Source organism: Hirundo rustica, chromosome 4 (assembly GCF_015227805.2).
Source record: "Hirundo rustica isolate bHirRus1 chromosome 4, bHirRus1.pri.v3, whole genome shotgun sequence".
NCBI lineage: Eukaryota > Metazoa > Chordata > Aves > Passeriformes > Hirundinidae > Hirundo > Hirundo rustica.
Genome location: NC_053453.1, coordinates 1,302,192 through 1,314,528, shown reverse-complemented (window position 1 = coordinate 1,314,528; position 12,337 = coordinate 1,302,192). Strand labels below are relative to the sequence as shown.

The window sequence follows — 12,337 nt, the reverse complement described above, 5'->3', positions numbered from 1 at the left end:
GAGGTGGCACGTGGGGACACGGCTCGGAGGTGGCCTTGGCAGTGCTGGGGGACAGTTGGAATTGATGACCTTTGCAACTTTCCCCGACAACTCTGCGGTGTCCCAAGCCACTCTCGACCCCTCATCCAAGACTTTGCAGATTCCTGCAGGGTGCTGGCAGCTGTCCCCACGTGGGGCCCTCTCCACATTCCAGGCACCTCTGGTGTGACACAGACACTCCTGCCACCAACTCCCCACTGCGAAATTTTGGGAAGGTTCAGCACGAAACGCAAGGAAATCCCATGGAAATGCGCAAACCCAAGCCACTGGCTGCAGGGAACTGATTGAAGGAGCCGGGGTGAGCTCCCAGCAGGAATCCCAGGAACACAGCCCTGGGAAGAAGCTGAAGGCATCAAATAAACTCCCACCTCTGCCCCACCACCGTGAAAGCCGGACATGCAAAGCTGAGTTTAATGGGATTTAAGTTGCCTGCTTTCCACTTCTCTTCCTACTCAGGAGCATTTGGAGTTTCCTCCTCCTCCTCCCCACACCCAGCTGGGTCCTTTTATTGCCTGGAGCTTCCTGGTGAAGAGCTGAGTGAATTTGTGTGGGGTTTTTACAAGTGCAGGGGGCCGCCCATAAATCTGCTTTGCAGGGATTTGGGAGCGGATTGTTTCCATAATTGAATAGCAAATCGATGCATTCAAAGCCAGTGTTTGCCATTAGGTTTTTATGAGGACAATAACTGCAGATTTACTCAGCTCTGGGGTTTGGGGTTGTTTTTAATGGTCATTCCGTGCCTGCTGTTCCAGGGCCGGGAGAATTTGGGGAACATTTCACGCCGTGGCCAAGCGGCGCTTGAAATTCGAAACAAGAGGGAATATTTGGGGAAGCATCTCGCCCATCTGTGCCCCATCTCCTGCGGGGCTGACCCAGCTCCCTGTGGTCACAGGAGGGAACCAGGGGACGACGATCCTGCAGTTTTGCAGAAGGCAAAACCCGCGGACGCGGTTTGGGAAGGAGAACACCCTGGAGATCACGGGAGCTCAGAGCAGCCACAGCAGCACCACAGGGAGCAAAAAAATCGCCGCCCTCGAGCAGCTCCCGCTCGGCTTCGCAGCTCTGCTGATCCAGAATTGTTCTCCCGGGTCACAACAAACCCCAAAGCTTCCCAAATCCCGCTCCCAGACAGGGCTCCTCCTTCCTTTCCAGGGTTTTCTGTCCTTCCTGAGCTCTCCAGCCTTTCCCTTTGTGGCCCATCCCTGAAGCAGCTGGAGCAGAGCCTTGGGGGCCGCGGTGGAAAAGGAATAATTCCCGTTAAAGGGTTTTAACATTTATGGGCAGCGAGGTAATAAAAGGATGTAATTTGGGGGTGGCTTTATTGCACTTATCATAATGTTTCCCTGAAGCACAGAGATAAAAGTCAGCGAGTAATGTCCATAAGGAGTTTTTATATCTTCCTCTTCATTTTTTTTTTTTTTTTTTTTTTTTTTTTCCTTAGCAATAATCACCTCATTCAAAGATGGGTGTCACTTTATGGAAATTCACTGCAAAACCCCAATATTAAATTGTTTTACCACATGTATAAGTTCTTTCCCCACATTTATCTTGCAGGGACTTGTATTTGGAGACATCTTCCCCTCTTTTTCACCTTTAATTTCTGCCTTTTCATTCTGATTTTACCCCGTTCTGCAATGTAAGGAAAAAAGGTGGATGTTAGACCCAAAAGCTCAAATATCTTTAGCACTTTTACTTCAAATTTGTTTAGGAGTGGATTGGTATCAGTAAGATACACGTGATATAAAAACAGGACAACACACAAAGATATCTCAAAAGCTGTAGTTTCGCTTGCCCCTGCTGTGACAGTCTCATCTCTCATTATTTCCCAAAAATTTGGCAAAATTGTATAATTCTTTTTTTCCCCATCGGTTCTGAAATTGTACCCTTTTCTTAAGGAAAAACAAGATTTCACCACCAACTATGGAGCCTTAATGGTGTGTCAGAAGGTATAGTAACAGAGATTTTATATTTATATTTATATTTATATTTATATTTATATTTATATTTATGTTTATGTTTATATAGATATAGATATATAGATATATATATAGATATAGATATAGATATAGATATAGATATAGATATAGATATAGATATAGATATAGATATAGATATAGATATAGAAATAATATTCCAAGGTCTGCTCCAGTGCAATTGAAGGCACAAAACTCACTTAAAATTGTCCCTTCAGAGGAGGAGAAGAGACACAGTCAATTACTGATCCCTAACAAGAAGAGGTGTTTTCCCCTTCAACCTTTTCATCTGAAATCCCTGTTTTATGCTATTTTTGGCCCTTCCCAATGGGAGGAAACAGTCATCATTTTCATCTTCACGGGTGTCAATATTAACACGCAAATCGGTCTTAATAAGGGTCTGGGTTACTTTATGGTTGACCAAAGATGTAGAATAAACTCTTTGGTGTCCCTCCACACAGTGAGGGCGGCAGTAAAAAGGCTCTGTCTTCGCCACAAAGTCTTTGTGCGCCTCTTTATCGCCTCAAATCGACATATTTATAAGGTTTATAAGTTCGTTCTGCACCCCGAGGCGGGAGCGAGGCCAATGGCTGCCTCAGGGGGGGCGAACTACAACTCCCAAGATGCTCCGCGGCCCGGCGGGCACACCCAGACCGCTCCGCGCTGAGAACTACAATTCCCATGATGCACCGCGGCACGCGCTGCGCTCCTATTGGTTGGCTGCGTTGTTGGCGCTGTTTCCCCGTCTCCATGGCAACGGGTAAATAAATGGCGGCGGCCCGGCCTGAGCGGAGACAGGAGCGATAGCGGAGTTCTCTTCGCCTTCTCCCTCCTTATTACAACTCATGGCCGGCGGCGAGCAGAACGGGAGAGAAGGCCGCCTGGAGAGGCCGCTGTCTCCTTCTCACGAGCCGCCGCAGCCCCTCGCTCAGGCGTTCCCCGAGGAGCAGCCCCAGCCCGGCCCGCCTCACCGCGAGGATGAGCCGGAGGCAGACCGCGAAGAGGAAGAGTCAGAGCGCTCAGAGGTTCAGCCCAGGGCTCCCCAGCTGTTCGGGGAGGGGTGTGTGCTTGTGAGGGAGCTGCCCTTTCCCCCTTCATCACTCAGGGTAGATGTGGGGGAAGGAAGGGGGAGTGGGTGGGGGCATCAGGTAATTTGGGCTGTGTCCCCTCACCTCTCCTTTTTGGTCCCTTGTTTAGGGTTCCTTCCATCCCCGTGGTGTCCGGGGCACTTCTGGGTTGTCCCTCTCTCTCACGGAATCAATTAGACTGGGAAAAAAACTTCGAAGATTGTCAGTTCCAACCGTAAACCCAGCACTGCTAAGTCTCCTGGCCATATAAGATTGAGGATAAACTGGCTCATGCATGGCCAAATTAACCCCATTTCCTGTTTAAATTCCCAGCCCCGAGCTTCAATAAACCCCATGGACACGTGTGAATTTTCTCTCCCTGCCCTGCTGGGCTTTAAATCCCAACGCCACAAAACCTCACTTTGCATTTTTGCCTTGCAGAAATTATTCCACGCTCTCCCTCCCTGTAACACCTGGGTGCTACAATGAAATTATTCTAATATTTATCTCGGCCCCTGGATTAGCAACTGTCGCGTGGCTCCCCCCCGAGCTCCTAGGAATTTCACAAACCATTGGCTGGTTTTCTCATTAAACCCACGCCGTGGTTCATTAGTGCCATCTGTCAAAGCAGCCTCCTTGGCAAAGGGGTTTTTTTGGTTTTTTTCTCCCTCTGAAGAGCAGCGCTGAGCTGCTCACGCTGAACAAATGGAAAGGGCTTCCAACAATGTTCATTTTGGGGTGCAGCACCCTGTCAGCGCCGATTTGCTGAGATGTTTAACATCCATAATCATGAGCTGCGTTGGCTCAACGGCTCCTTGTGCTTCAGCCAGGAGGGGAAAAAAAATCAAACATCCCAGCAAAAAATCCCAACGAGCCTTCTCAAATGGATGGAGCTGGCACGTGGCACGTTTCTGTGGAGCCCTTTTGAGGTCAGAGTTCATCGTTTTTCCTAATAATCATTTTTTCTTGGGGTGGCGAAACATCAGGAGCAGCGCTTGATTGAGGACTTTTATCAACCCTGCTCCCACTTGAATCCCGGTAGCCTCTGGATTCTCCCAAGGGTGGAATTTCCCTTCATAAATCTGCCCTTAACCCGTTTTCCCCTTTTTCCTGGTGGTTTTTTTGGTTTTAGGATCAGTTGAAGGGGGTGTTGGATGGAGACACCACCGCTGAGGGACTCCACACCTTGGGCTACTCAGCCCCTGGCACTGAATATGTTTATCTTCATCTGTCGCTCCCAGTAAGTACAAGCAAAAAAAAAAAAAAAAATCCCTCTAAGGTGATTTTCTGCACAAATATTTCCTGGTTTTCAACAACAAATAGTTGGCCTTGATTAAAAAAAAAATAATAATAAAAAGCCAAGAGGCAGAATTTTGTCTCTGCCTGTTTCATGTACACGGTTTGTGATAGGGCTCAGAGTGGTTCCTGCTGGCTGCCAGAGTGGAGGGTTTTGTTGTGTTTTGGTTTGGTTTTTTTTCATGTAGTAGCATCAGCAGTGAGGTTTTTTTCTTATTTTTTAATTTTTTTTTTCTTTATCTGGTCCTCGGGTGTGGAAAATGTATCTTCCTGCTCCTGTTAGCTGGAGGGAAAAAAAAAAAGTAGAGGAGTGTGTAAAACACCTGGAAATGCTGAATTTGGGAAGTTGAAGTGGTTGTGTCTTTTCAAGGCTCTCTGCTGTCTCTCCCTTTCCCACACAGCTTTGTTTCCCTGGCATTTTTTCTGACTCCAGCTCTCTTTTTGTTGTTTCAAAGTCGGGGATTTTGGTGTTTTCTCCACTTGTGGCTGCTCCAGCGTCACTTTCTGTAGGTGTCACCTTGTTCTGCTGCAGCTGGAGGGACCTTGGGGCACCTCTCCGGCGTGCAAGCTGAGTTTACACAACCAGTCGTTAAAATTATGATTAAAACCCCTCCCTTTCCTTTTTCCAGGGTCGCGGGTTGAGTGACATCAGCATCCTCTCTGGATACATTCACCTGCAGAAAATGGACCTTTCCTCCAATAAAATTAATGGTAGGGAGTAAATAAACTCCAAATTCTTGGGTTGTGGAGCTGCCTCAGATGAGAAATGCACTGGACCAGGCCTGGCTGACATTTCAGTGGTGTCAAACGTTCCACGCAACCAGGCTTGGTCTCCACCAAAATACCCCAAAATATCCACGGCCCATTGAGACCAGCTTCCGTTTCTCAGTTAAACTGAGTTTAAACTCTCAGTTTATTACCCAGAGATAAAATTCCAGCAGATGTGTCCAGGTGAAGGCAGAGATTTGGCGTGCGCAGGTGGCAGAATATTCAAGTTACTCTCGGTTTGGTTTTCCCTTGTCAAGGTTTCCCATGGGTGACAAAAGGTAAAAAATTACCTTTTTTTTTTTACATTAGAAAGGCGCCAAAAGGAGACTGGGATAAATTCCCATCAGCTGCTCCTTCCCTCTCTCTATTTTTGTTTTGTTTTGTTTTAATTTAACATCAAGTGGAATAAGCTGTGGAATATTTCTCTCAAGTTCCTTTCACTTGAGGAGCTGGAGTCCAAGAATAGCAGCACTTTTGTAAAGCTCCCTCCTCATTTCAATAAGAGCTTTCTGTTTTTTTTTTTTAAATAAGAGGTTTGGTTTTTTCATTTTCCTATGGAGGCCAGCCATGAACAGAGCAGGGACTTTTCCATAGCAACCACTAATTTACTCCTCAGTCGTGGCCTAAATGCTTTCCTGCACTAATTGATAACTCAGGACAGAAGGAATCTGTCATTCTAGAGGTGGAAAGAATAGGAAAATAAATTCTTGCTTAAAGGCACGTCAGTTGGCATAATGAAAATTAAATGTCCAACTTGCGTATTTATTCTTTGTGGTTTATAAACTTTTTTTTTTTTTTTTTTCACCTCCCTAGGAGAAGGTGTTAATATATCTGATTTCTGCATTTTAGGTATCACTTTCTGAATGTGCAGCTCCAAATTGACTCTTAATTGCTCCAGGATGTAATTATCGCATTTTTGCTGTGATGATCTTTGCAGTCAGGCGCAGGATTTGACATTTTGCTTCGCTTTCTAGATCTTTCCTGCATCAGTCACATGCCTTATTTAACAGAGTTGAATGCTTCCAAAAACGAACTGACCACGTATTTCAATTTTAAAGCACCTAAAAGCCTCAAGGTAAGTCTGCAAAACAGAAATGCATTTTGAAGTTTTCAATTCAAAACCGTTTTCTCAATCTAAGTTAGTATTTGATCACAGGCAAAAGTCAGTTTTTACTCCTTCTTTATTCTTCTTCCTCACCTCAGTTCACGTTTTCCTTTTTCATTTTCCTTTTCCTTTGGGTCTGTCTTTTATTTATATTTATTCGTGGTTTTATGTGTATTTTATTTACATTTTTGCCTATTCATTTGTATTTTATTTTTTGTCCTTTATTTCCCACCCCACTGAACCCCTGCATGTGTTGGAAGCTGGAACACACAGAAAACTCCCAGCCAGAGGAGGTGCTGAAGAAATAACCCCAAATTCCTCTCTTTTTTTTTCATTTTTCCCTTTAGGAAGTAGATTTTTCACACAATCAAATCCCAAAAATGCACGATTTGTCAGCGTACCACTCGCTTACCAAACTCCTGCTGGATTGTATCCTTTGGGGAATCTTGAATGGGAGAAAAGTTGAAATTTTTTTTTTGCTGTTTCTTCAAATAAATACCCGTTTTCTTTGTATTTTCCCCTTCATGTCAGTTTTTTCCTTAGAACTGGGATGAAATTGTAATTCTGGTGCTGAGACTGAGCTTAATTTATTTAAGCATTGCTGGTGTTAAAAGTGGGCACATTTGGGGGATTTTCCTGCTAGAGGAACACAAAAACTCCTCTTTGTGTCACGGAAAAGTGGAAAGGGGAGATGTCCCTTACAGAGGCAATAAATAATGACAAAAAGGGGATTTTTAAATCCCAAACGTTAACAGGGAATCAGCTTGGAAAACTTAAATTAAAAAAGGAATTTGTTGTTTCCTCTCAGACCCAATTAATTATGCAGGACAAGGCTGTTCAGTAAAAAAATCAAAATCATTTTTAACAGAGAAAAATTCCTGGAGATTTCGAGGGCAGCACACGGAGCAAAGGTTGTTCTGCTCCCCACTTCCAATCTCATCCCAAATTGTGGAATTAGAAAACACTTTCCTGGCAGGAACCTGATAAAACAGGAACCTATAAATTGACTTTTCAGGCCTGTTTTCCCAAGGCTTCCCTAAAAATTCCTTCCTCTACTTCCTGGAGCTTCACGTTGCCCTGCTGCCTTCCAGTTTGCTTCCTGAGGGCTCCTGAACTTTTCTTATTTTTCCTGCCAGGAATTGCATCCTGATTCTCTGCTCCCTGAGAAGGTGGAGACAGGAGGTGCAGATTTTTCTGTCTCTTGCTCATTACTGACTGAAATAAACCCAATTCCTGCTTCAGATGAAGCATTTGCAGGGTGCACAATTTATTTATTTTTTAAACTTATTTCTGCGATTCTCACTTTATAAACGTGCAGGTGACAAAATGGCACCAAACCACTCTCCTTTAGCAATCCTAATTTTCCATCACGGAGCAAAAAAAAAAAAAACCCTCCTGCAAAAAATGAAAAAGGAGAGGGGGAAAGAAAAATCAAATATTTGTCTTGTGGATCTGATGTGTAGGTTTTGATTTGGTTTCGTGCTGCCTTGGATTTCTTCATTTGTCAGGGAAGGCGCTGGTGAAATGGGGATAAAAATGTTTTCATGTACACAAGAGAATCCCCTAAAATAGAGGGAAATTCTAAAATAGAGGGCAGGGGTGGAAATGCAGAATTCAGACCAGCAAAGTGGCACCAATCTGCTCCAAACAGTCCTCACCTGGCAGGCAGAACAATCATATTTTTAATCACAGATGGAAAAAAAAAAACCCTCTCTGAAACATCCTGCAGGAGCAGAAACGTTTGGCATTCATTTCTCATTGACAGTAACTAAACTTTCCTTACAATTTTTAAATGAATTATGATGCAGATGGTCAGGTCATTATCACTTTTTTTTTTCTTTTTCTTTTTTTTGTGCACACCTGACAGCTTTCTAAAGGAATTGTTAGGGAGGAATTGCCCAAACCAGAAAGAGACGCAACTTGGCCAAAAATATATGACAAAGCTTTATAGTGAGTCATTAAAAGGCTAAAATTGAATTTATTGTTATTCAGTGCTGAGCAGTTTGCTGTCTCACATTGATGCTTGTGGCTTAAACGTGAATTTTTGCTTGCTCAAACTTTGGCCTAACTCCAGTCACCACAGAGTCACATCCCTGGGGCAGAGCTTTACCTGATTTTGGGCAGAGTCAGGTTCCTCTCACTTCACCCGTTTAAGGGAGAAACTGGAGCTGGATTTGTTGTCAGAGGCTCTTTGTTTAAGGAATTTGAGGAGTTCTGTTAACGCTGAAGTCTGCTGAGAGGAATTCTAATGACTTGTACTGCTGTTGTTAACTGTAACGTTAATTTAAAATACACTTTCTGCTCTCAGGACAGATGGCCAGGACAGAACAGGTATAATTCAGACTGAAACAGCCCCATAAAATTATGACTTGAATAATTTCTGTAGGATGCTCGGAGCAGTGGGATTTAAACCCCCTCAGGATCAACCCTTTCCTGTCCAGCTCCCCACCATTTGTTAATTTACCACCTAATTACTGCTCAGGCTTTGTGTTTGTGTTGTTTATTTTTTTTTTTTTTCCTGAGATCTCTGCCCAGTTAACGAGATCGAGGAGATCACAGGGCTGGAGAAATGTCACAGCCTGACCCAGCTGAGTTTGTCGCACAACAGACTCACTGCCATCAGGGGCCTGGAGAATTTGCCCATCAGAATCCTCAACCTGGTAAGGAACAAATAATTCCGGTGCTTTTCCTGCCTGTCTCTCATCAAGAGATCAATACCTTTAATAAATATGAAGATAATTACATAACAAATTTCCAGAAATACCTGCAACACTGTACTTTTTGTTTGTTTTGTTTTTTTAATTAATAATACAAATGTTGCGCAGAAACACAACCCAGACCTATTTTTAACGCGATCCAGTTGCTCTAAAAACAACAGGCTGCTTTTAAACAGCTTTTACTTTGTAATAAGAAGTGAAAAATATTTAATAGGAACTTAAAAAATAACTCCCCCCCAAAAAAACCCTATACAGAGCTCCTATTGGCTACATTAGTTTTAAGCACCCACATAAATATTTGAAGAAGTGAATGAATCCCTTATCAGGAATAGAAATATTCTTTTTTCCAATCCTTTTTAAAAATTGAAAGGTTTTTTCTTCTGTTCTGTAGAAATGGTTATAGAAAATACCAACTCGGATTGGCCCTTGGCTGCTGGAATATTCTGGGGAGGTGTTCACATTTAGCATGTTTTGAATAATATATTCAAATAGTGCTACTAAAATTATATTTCAGATCTATGATACCTCCAGGAGCTCTCAGTGATTCCCTCAGTGGCAATAAATTGGAATTTGGTCTTATTTTTGGTGGGGGAGATTCACTCAGAGTGGCCAAATCCCATCGAAATATTCTGAAAGGAGCTCTAGGAGAGTGGGAATCTTTTTTTTCTAAATACTTAGGAGCTCTTTTCTCTAAATTTGAGCCACAGCAAAATTGTGGTGCCCGGATTTCCTGGTTTGTTTGAAGGTCTAACAGGAATTCCCTTGGGAATCTGCTCTGTCCAGTGATGGGAGATTGTTAACAGTTAAATCTTATTAAATATGAACAAGTTCCTCATTTGGGGTTTTTAGGTGCTGATATCACTCTTGATAACACTGCTTGTCTTTTTTAATTAGCCATGTGGAAATTATGGAAATCGATTTTAGCGGAGCATTTTCTTCGGCTAATTAGAATAAAATGCGGTTTTGTTTTTTTTTTTTAATTTTTTTTTTTTTTAAACCCCTCTCTTCCCAGTGATTCAGCTTTCTCTCCTGTTTCCCCTTGAGCTTTTTAGGTTGAAAAGAGTAGAAAGTTCTGAAGTTTGGGAGGGAGACTTCAAAACCTGTAAATTCTGCTTTTTAAAGGGGTTTTTGCTGCCAAAAACCCCTTTATTCCACTCATGTTTGCAAAGAAAAAAATATATATGTATAAAATGAGAAGCACAGCTCTAATGAACGGGACTCTCAGGAATTTTCTGGTTTTGAAGGATCTATCCCCAAATCCCTTTTGTGCACAGAATTTTCTGTGCACCTCTGGCCCAGCGTTTTGCAACTCCAGCTCCGAGCTGCATTTAACCAGAGGTGTGACAAAGCTCAGGAACAGAGAGGGAGCTTCCATGCTATTAATAACCTAATTAAACATTTAAAAGTCAGGGAAAATGTCAAGGACAGACAACTGGATTAACATTAGAGTCAGCTGGCTTATTTATTTCAACAGTTCCTAAATATTTATTAAGAGAAGATGAGGCTTCCAAGCTTTTTTAGCACAAGGAGAGGCCGATGGCAAAATAAAAATTGCAAGGTTACGGAGGAGGAATCCTGTGGAGAGGCCATCTGGGAATGTGTGGCCACTGGGACGGGGATGAGGATGGAATTGTTATCCCTGCTTGGAGTTTGTGGCAGGAACGAAACCATTCCTGAGAAATCAGGGCCAAGTTTGGAAAAAAAAACAAACTCCGAGGGTTGGTTCTGGGTTCTCAAAACTTTTTGGGGCATTTCATGTGGGAAAGTTTGGAAGAATTTACCGGAGAATAGGTGGTTTTAAAAAATTATTATTTTTTCAACGTTTCTGTGTTGTCGCTGACAGTGAATGGAGCCTTCACTGAATGTGCAGTAATAAGGATTTATGTATTCCAGGGAGATTTTTGTATCATATCAGGGAATCAGGGAGTCATGGAATGGTTTGGGCTGGAAGGGACCTTCAAGGTCACCCAGGGCCACCTCCTGCCATGGCAGGGACACCTCCCACCATCCCAGGCTGCTCCAAACCCCAATGTCCAACCTGGGACATTCCAGGGGCAGCCACAGCTGCTCTGGCAATTCCAGCCCAGGCAGGAATTCCTTCCCAAGATCCCATCCAAATCTCCCCTTTTCCAGCCCCAGTCCATTCCCTGTGTCCTGTCCCTCCATCCCTTGTCCCCAGTCCCTCTGCAGCTCTCCTGGAGCCCCTTTAGGCTCTGGAATGTTCTAGAAGCTCTCCCTGGATCCTTCCCTTCTCCAGAGGAACATTCCCACCCCTCAGCCTCTCTCCTCTCTCCCCTACCTTAATTTTTTCATTATTTATTCTGTAATCACAAGTGTAAGTAGAGCCATGATTACAGAGGGAAATTCGATGCATTTATGTATATATATTCCATAATTTTCCATGCATCTCTGTGTTCTAAATTTTGAGCTGGATGGTGACAAGAGTGTTCTTGGGCCAGTATCAGCTTTTAAGAAATGTTTGAGCTCTTTTTATTGCTGTTGTCTCTTCAAGGTGAGTTGGAGACGAGCTAATCAGGAGAGAGTTGATTCCTTTTTTATTTTATCACGAGCGGGAATGTGACATATCAGGATGTGCATGAGGCTAATGCAGAAAGGCCTAATTGTGACAGGATTCTCCATGGGAAAAAATCCTCAAATCCAACAAATAATTCTTTTTTTTTCCCTCACAAATGTTGTTTTCCATGGAGGTTTATCAGCGGGAATGCAACACCTCAGGATGTGCATGAGGCTAATGCATAAAAGCCAATTTTTAACAGGATCCTCCATGCCAAAAAATCCTTAAATCCAGTTTTGTCCCTCAGGAATGTTGTTTTTCATAGAGGTTTATTTGCAGTTTCTCTGCTTTATTTTTTTTTTTTTCCTTTTTTTCTTTTCATTTTTTTCTTTTTTTTTTTTTTTCCTTTTTTTTTTTTTTTTTTTTTATTTCTTAGAGCTTTAACCAGATTGAGAAGGTGAACGGGCTGAAGAGCGTGAAAGCTCTGCGGAAGGTGGATCTGTCCAGCAATAAAATAAACAGTCTGCAAGGCTTGGAGGAGCACAATCTCCTGGAGGTGATCAACCTGGAGGATAACCAGGTACCACACTGAGCTCACCTTCTTCTAAAAACACAGAATATTTTAATTTTTTTAACGCTCAGTTCCTTGAAGGGCTCCAAAAATCATCCAGCACTGCAAGAAACGAATATCAGAAAATATGAGATTTTTCTTTTGGTGTTTCCTGGTGTCCTCTCAGCCCTTATTTCATATCTCGGGTGGGTTTCTCTCCACTCAGGTCCCACTTTAGTGCTCCCAACACATTGGGAATTTGCAGTGCTGCCCTGGGTGGATCAGACAGGGATGAGTTTGCAGCTTT

At 43.0% G+C, this 12,337-nt stretch overlaps 1 protein-coding gene across 6 annotated transcripts in view; it reads left to right on the top strand.

Annotated features, from left to right (window-relative positions):
• The first annotated feature begins 2,789 nt into the window (after positions 1 to 2,789).
• LRGUK (leucine rich repeats and guanylate kinase domain containing) overlaps positions 2,790 to 12,337 on the top strand; it is a 50,580-nt gene continuing 41,032 nt past the window's right edge. For 4 of the 6 annotated variants that reach the window (XM_040063306.1, XM_040063309.2, XM_040063310.2 and 1 more), the window contains exons 1-7: positions 2,796 to 3,082; positions 4,212 to 4,319; positions 5,005 to 5,086; positions 6,118 to 6,218; positions 6,596 to 6,677; positions 8,784 to 8,908; positions 11,917 to 12,060. In XM_040063306.1, coding sequence (XP_039919240.1) covers positions 2,858 to 3,082; positions 4,212 to 4,319; positions 5,005 to 5,086; positions 6,118 to 6,218; positions 6,596 to 6,677; positions 8,784 to 8,908; positions 11,917 to 12,060 — 867 coding nt within the window. In that variant the 5' untranslated portion in view covers positions 2,796 to 2,857. Of the gene's footprint in view, positions 3,083 to 3,942; positions 4,009 to 4,211; positions 4,320 to 5,004; positions 5,087 to 6,117; positions 6,219 to 6,595; positions 6,678 to 8,783; positions 8,909 to 11,916; positions 12,061 to 12,337 lie in introns of those variants that run through there. The other 2 variants (XM_040063307.2, XM_040063308.1) reach the window with 2 other exon arrangements.